This window comes from Poecilia reticulata, linkage group LG18, assembly GCF_000633615.1.
Source record: "Poecilia reticulata strain Guanapo linkage group LG18, Guppy_female_1.0+MT, whole genome shotgun sequence".
In the NCBI taxonomy this organism is placed as follows: domain Eukaryota; kingdom Metazoa; phylum Chordata; class Actinopteri; order Cyprinodontiformes; family Poeciliidae; genus Poecilia; species Poecilia reticulata.
Window position 1 is genome coordinate 7,385,834 of NC_024348.1, and position 7,127 is coordinate 7,392,960.

Here is a 7,127-nt window from a genome sequence, read left to right on the forward strand (position 1 = left end):
AGTCATTTGGTTTTACTCTCTTTATTCTTTTTTATTATTATTTAGAGCAACAGACCACTTCTCTTAGGAGAAGTGACTATTTTGACACTTTCAGTTTGGATCATGTGGATTTGATTTAGAACCAACGTTGTTCTTTTTAATTTCTCTAACTATTCATCTACATAGAAATATAACTCGTGTTTCTGTCCCATAATATAACACTAAGTGGAGGACCAGCACTTGTTTCATTCCACTTAAATGAAAGCACTGCTCACAATATCTAGCATCATCAAATCGTCGCATCTTTACAATAGTCTCATGTTCACTGAATGAGGAACTAACGTGTATCATTTTTAAGAAGTTTCCAAAAGCAGAAGTCAATAGCTTTAGTCTGCGGTGCAGCTTTTTGTGTTGTGGTGCACAGTTGCTCACATTCACAATAAGCTCAGGTGTTTTGAAATATTTTGATCTCTTCACATGGAGCCGAGTCAAAAGTGAAACGGAAGTGTGAAGCAGCTTAAAGAGAGAACGCAGACCCAGACGCACCCAGAACTAACCGAGCAACAACTGAGACAACAAGAGGTCCCCGCAGCTTTCAGCCCCTCTTCGTCATGGCGGGTGAGTTACTTTTAATCGGTTAAATTTAGGGCTGAAACGATTCCTCGAGTGATTTGAGTACCTCGATTATTAAAATCCCTCAACGAAAATTGATCTTCCTCAAAGCTTTGTTAATTTATGTTTTATTATTTAATGCAGGGTCGTTATTTGCGCTCTCACTTTTGCCTGAGTTATTGATTATAGCTAAGTTTTTAGCAGCATAACGTCCAATTTTCAAGTGCGACCCGGGAGGATTTTATTGATTCATGATAATGTCCGGATTTTGGTCGTTTTTCGGGGGACCGATAAGAATCCTTAAAATGACGGGAGCCATTTTTTCTCCTCCTGGAGCTGCTGGTTCAGAGCTTGCCATTTTATCATTAAATTGAATATAATTTCAGATTTTTGTATAACTTTTAGAAAGTGAGCTATTATTATTACAAGTTAATTTTCTAAACTACAGAAAAGTAACTGTTAGAGATGCTCCAATGTGAACAATTTGACTGATGTTGAGATGCAATTAGTAACACTGGTGTTATGCTAGATTTACCAATGTTTTATTTTATCTTTTTTTTAATCCGATAACTCAATTAATCGTAAGAACTAAAATATTTGTTTACAACAGCCCTATTTATGTTCATTAATTACCTCTATTAAAATGAACATACAATGATTGTTGATCACAATCAAAATATTTTCCTTGTCTGCTTTATCCCAGAACACGTCCATTTTGTTTTAGTCGTCGTCTTTGTGGAAGCCATCTTAAGATTTTCACTATTCATTCTTCTGTTTCTATGTAAGAATCACAGGAGTTTGGTTTTAAAATATATGTAACAATGTCTCCTTAATTTATCATATGCTTCACAGTAAAAACACAATTATTGTTTGTTTTTATATTTTTATAATAAGTAATAATCTTTCTTTGGCTTCTTGCTAAATAAAATTTTAGACTTAGCTGGTTATCCAATGGACCAAACTACAAATTCATTGCATTTTTTTCCAGAAAGCTTAACATCCATCCAGTTTCTGTCTATTTTCTTTTTACACAGAGAATTGATCAAGTTCTTTTGATCTTAGATTTTTAGATTAGACAGTTTATTTTTCAGGTATTTTCCGAGTGAAGTTGCCCCGACCACCACCTTCTTCAAATCAGACAAAATTGGTGTCAAACGTTTGTGTTACGTTTGTGCTGGTTTGTGCAGCAAAAAGTTTCATTTGTGCTGCTTTGGCTTTGAAGATATTAATGAAAGGTTAAAGGTCAAAAGGTCAACCAGCCCACCCACTTTTCTGAAATTAGACAAAATTGCAAAATTGGTGTCAAACTTTTGTGCTACATTTGTGCTGGTTTGTGCAGCAAAATTTTTTGTTTGTGCTGCTATCATTTTAAAGATATAAAGAAAATGTTATCTAAGGGTCATCTAGAGGTCAACTCCTCCCCTGGTCCTGCTCACATTTAAATTTGTTTATTTAATTGCACAAACTCAGCTCAGCTGAACATAAATAATTAAATTTTAACATTGATGAAATTCACTTGAAACTAGGTCTTATTTAGAATGAACTGGTACAACACCTCCCAAAACAAACTCGATGACTTGTATTTCAGTTTCTGATCACCAGAGGGCGCTATTAGACAAACTACTGTTGAAATACGAAAAGTAAGACTAGAGCAAATCATGTGCTAACCATCTAGTCAGCTGTTTCCAGCTCGATTTCATGATCAACAGTCATCATTAACACTTATTTTCACAACTTCAAATCAGTGCACAAACTAGCATAAACTAGCACAAACTGTTTACAAAAGAAGGTGAGCTGGTTGACCTTTTGACCCTTAAACTTTCATTAATATCTTCAAAGCCAAAGCAGCACAAATGAAAGTTTTTGTTGTAAAACAAGCACCAACTCAGCTGAGCTGAGTTTGTAATGTGGGAATCACCTACCGGTCCGGGATAAATCCATTCTCCTGTCTCTTCTCTGAGCCTTTTCCCCTTCACAAAGAAACTTTGGGCTCAGTGTTGGCACACAAGACAAAACCAAGAGAACCCGGTTAAAGGATTTTCAAAATAAAAGATCCTCCAGACTCAGATAATACATAAAACTGACATATTTAATTATGTCTTGTTCGGACCGGTACAAATTGGTCCATGGACAGGAGGTTGGGGACTACTGGTTTAGATTATTTATTTGATACCAATAGAAATCATAGAAACCCAAAGTTGTATTAAAACTAACTGATTATCTCATTTTAAATCATTAACTCAACGCATAAGTATTCCCATCATACTGGATTATGATGGGGTTTTGCGCAGAAACATTCTAAGGAAATATTAATAAGTATTTGATTGGGTTTATCCGTTTACATAAAACCAACATTTTGTCAATTTTGAAATCTTAACTGAAGCAAAAAATAACAAGCGGTGCAGTCTGATGGGTTGTTCTGATATCAGAAGAATCTACAAGGATTTTATATATAATTGGATAAAAACATATTTTCTTTTCTTTTAGGATCAAATGAAACCAGGATTGTCCTGCTGGGAAAAACTGGCAGTGGGAAGAGCAGCCTTGGAAACGCCATCCTGGGAGAGAGTCTGTTTGAAGCAAAGACATCTCCAAACTCTGAGACAGATGAATGCCAAGCAGAGTCTAAACTTGTCAACGGAGCTCCTGTCGAAGTCATCGACACTCCCGGCTTCTTTGGAAACAATCTGGATGAAGAGAAGCTGAAGAGAGAAATTATAAAGTGTATCGAACTGTCCGCACCTGAGATTCACGCCTTTCTCATTGTACTGGAAGTGAATCGATACGCAGACCAGGAGAAGGAGGTCATCAGTAAAATAAAGAAGTATTTCTCAGATGAGGCTCTGAAACACTCTGTGGTTGTGTTCACACGTGGTGACCAGCTGGATGAAGGGCAGAAGATTGAGGATTTTGTTCAGGAGAATCCTGATCTGAGAAGGCTGGTGGAGAAGTGTGGAGGCAGGTGCCACGTTGTGGATAATAAATACTGGAGAGATCAGCAGGATGGTTACAGGAGCAACAGGTTTCAGGTGAATCAGCTTCTCAACACGATACAGACGATGAAAAACAGTCAGGGCGGATACACCAACAACTTACTACAGTTAGTGGGAGAAGAGAAAGCAAAATCGCCCTTGGTCCAGATTTTGAAGATATCAGCTGGAGTCACTGTAGGAGCACTGCTGGGAGCACTTTTTGGTGGTGTTAAATTATGTAACATTGGTGCAAGTGCATTGGCTGCAGTGGGTGGAGGTGCATTGGGTGGAGGTGTAATCGGTGCAAGTATAGCTTACAACAGTGAAACATTAGAGGAAGCACTGCTGAGAATACCGGATGAAGTTTTCATGGTAGGAGAAAAAGTACTGACAATATTAAACAATTCCAGACACTCTGCTGGAGGAGTTATAACAAACTTTGAAGCCTCAGAAAATTAAAACATTAAATGAGCAAAGCAAGATTAGGAAGGAAGTGAAAACATGATTTGCTAATAAAGAAAATGTCTATGTTTCACAAAAACGATTAACATATTTTTTTTTCTTCCTTTAACTTTTTGTGACTGATTTTTTATGGAAATTTTCTTGGAAGTAAGTGATTATTTGATTATCAAAAGGGGGGATTGTAATAGAAAATGTCATTTTTAATCTTATTTCACCTTTGATGGAAATGCTTAACGCCTGACCTGGAAATTGTCCTAAAGGACAGTCATGTGTGGAACGTAGTTTGTCCCCTTGTTTGACCTGCATCCAGGAGTGACTGACAAAGAAGAGTGAGAAGTTTCTCCTGAAATCCTTATTGGCTCTCTTTCCTGCCATAAAATCATCTCCTCCAGGAGGTCAAGGACGGTTCATGAGGTCCTTAAGGATTGTCTCTGTGGTCCATCTGGTAATAGAGATAAGATCAGACTTTGGGTGGGTCTTTGTCTTGCTGTGACTATATAACCATGTAATAATGTGTGTCATTCAGGGCTCTTCTCCTGACTGCGTTCAGTGAGACAGGTCTTCGAACGCTTTTGCCTTTGAATAAAGAAACTTAAAAGACAAAGATGAATCTTTCTCTTATTATTGAAGCAGCTTCACATCTTAACAACCTCGTTATAACCTAACATCTACTGTTTAATGTAGTCATTTTTAATTGCACTGTTTAGTTTGTTGTTTTTCTGAATATACATTTGAAATTGCAATTTAACTTGAGCTTTTATGGTCTTAGCCAAGCTAATTGTCTAATCGTATGTTAAACCCTCCTGTTCTGTTCGTTTCTGAGGTACAGCAATAATGTTCCTGGGTCAGTTTGACCTGTCGAGTGTTTAATCATGCAACAGTGTCAGAAACCAAAAAAATCCTCCAAAACACTTTTTGTATCTGATTATTAACTCCAATACTAACTATTTCAATCAATATTTGTGAAATGAAATAAAGGATCAATGATGACAATTTGCTCATTTGGACATAAAAAATGTGGTCCATTAAAAAAACCAGCAGACAAAAAAGTAGTAATTATCCTTGAAATAGAATTTGTTTTATATTACATTTTGAATTTTTTTCCAAGGGGTGATCTTTATAATTGAACTTTAGACACGTATTCTGTTCTGGGTCAAATTGACCCACTGATTAAAATCTAGACAAATGAGTCATGCAGAGTATTTTTGTTTTCCTCCCACTTCTGCTGACTGGGACTGTCCACTCACTGGGGCGGTTTAGTTTGATGTCCACCAAATCTATGAAACAACTTTTCCTTGCATGAAATGACTGAGTTCAACTATAAGAACATTCCTTTTAGACTCAAATATCTTGCCAAAAGCTTTGCAGTGATGTATTCTGTACTTTTGTTCATCCTGCTGGTTGATCCATTTGTCAGTTAGCAAAACTGTAAAACTGGAACAAAGTTAAAACAGGTGGCAGAACAACAAAAGCTCTGCTAAAGAACCCTGTAGCTGAATTAAACAAGTGAAGTCATTATTAACATGTTGTTAGAATTATGCAATATTACGAATGATAAAATCCAGCTCCAAATTCAGATGATACATATTTTAACTCCATTTTTAATTGACTAAGCTGTGTTTTACTCTGTCTGATATGCTGCAGTTATGAGCGATAACTATGCTGTTTTTAATATCAGTTTCTACGTCTGTTAAATGATGTGACTGCAGTGGTTTTGTGGGTTTCTGTTGCTGCTTGCACTAAAAATACTCCAGCAGCTCGTCTGTCTGCTCAGAGCAAAACTTTGAGCCTCGCAACAGATAGTCAGTTATTTAAATCTCTATTGATCTGAACTGAAGAACATTTTTCTCATTAGGAGACAAGGAGTAATTTTGATTCAGCAGTTATGATTCGTTAGTTGACCAATCAGAAGGCTTTGTTTAAGGAGGACAGATCCCAGCAGGAGAAAGACAGGAGTCATATTGAGAATCAAAAACACTCAAAATATTTGGTGAAAGTCCATTTTAAATTCTTTTATTTCATTCAGAGCAGCAAATCTTAGGACAACAATCATGATGGAGCTGCTGTCAGTTTGAGATCAAACCCGATTATCTGGTCCTAAAAGATGTCAGTGGGATGTTCTCTCCATCTTTTCCATATAATTATACCTACAATTATCACACTAAAAACGAACACAGGCTTCGGTCTTACATATTTCATAACACTCTGAAATAAACGGTGGACTACGGGTTGTTGGTTCTGTTTCTGCCTGTCTTGCAGCATGTTTGCGCTGTAGTAGTCACCATGGTTTTCTGTCACCATTTTCTGGACGGTGCTGAGCAGCTGCTCCACCTGGAACCGGTTGTTTCTGACCTCATCCTGTTTGTTTTTCCAGTACTTGTTATCAACGACGTGGCATCTCCCTCCACACCTCTCCACCAGATCTTTCAGATCTTTATTTTTTTTAATAAACTCCTCTATCCTCATGTCTTCCGCCAACTGGTCACCGTGTGTGAAAACAACAGCAGAATACTTGAAAACCTCTGCAGAGAAACATTCCTGTATGATTCGGATGACCTGTCTCTCCTGCTCCGTAAACTTCTCCACTTTGAGCACGATGAGGAAAGCGTGGGGCCCCGGAGCGCACTCTGAGATACACCTCTCTATCTCACGCTTCAGCTCCTTCTCAGACAGTCCAGAGTGGAAGACGCCGGGCGTGTCGACCACAGCGAGGCTCCTGCCGTGAACTCGTTGGGTCTCTGACCGGCAGTGAGTGACCGCTGAGCTGGTGAAATTCTTCACTTCGAAAACGTCCTTCTCCAAGATGGTGTTGGCCAGGCTGCTCTTCCCAGACCCAGTTTTCCCCAGCAGGACAATCCTCAGTTTGTCTGGTAACAAGGAGAGGAAAACAACCTAAATCAATTATAATTCATTTATCCTTTTTTCTTCTTTCAAGATACTTTTAAATGCTGCTGATAATATGCATTTCAAAAATTGGAAATGTTGTGTCTGATTTTTTTTTTTTTTCTTGAAACTTCTACTTGGCTTAATATTCATGAAGAGCAAATAATATTAAAATGAGTTATTTTACATGGCACCAAATCCCCATATTATATATATATA

At 37.5% G+C, this 7,127-nt stretch overlaps 2 protein-coding genes across 3 annotated transcripts in view; one reads left to right on the forward strand and one right to left on the reverse strand.

Annotated features, from left to right (window-relative positions):
- Positions 1 to 412: 412 nt before the first annotated feature.
- Positions 413 to 4,211, forward strand: LOC103480424 (GTPase IMAP family member 7-like). Its single transcript, XM_017310415.1, has 2 exons — positions 413 to 597; positions 3,079 to 4,211. Exons 1-2 carry the CDS (start codon positions 591 to 593, stop codon positions 4,020 to 4,022), a joined length of 951 nt encoding a protein of 316 aa, XP_017165904.1. The 5' UTR covers positions 413 to 590; the 3' UTR covers positions 4,023 to 4,211.
- A 1,800-nt stretch (positions 4,212 to 6,011) lies between these two features.
- Positions 6,012 to 7,127, reverse strand: part of LOC103480383 (GTPase IMAP family member 7-like) — a 9,806-nt gene continuing 8,690 nt past the window's right edge. Inside the window, exon 2 of one of the 2 annotated variants that reach the window (XM_008435307.2) lies at positions 6,012 to 6,892. In XM_008435307.2, coding sequence (XP_008433529.1) covers positions 6,123 to 6,892 — 770 coding nt within the window. In that variant the 3' untranslated portion in view covers positions 6,012 to 6,122. The remainder of the gene's footprint in view (positions 6,893 to 7,127) is intronic. The other variant, XM_008435305.1, reaches the window with a different exon arrangement.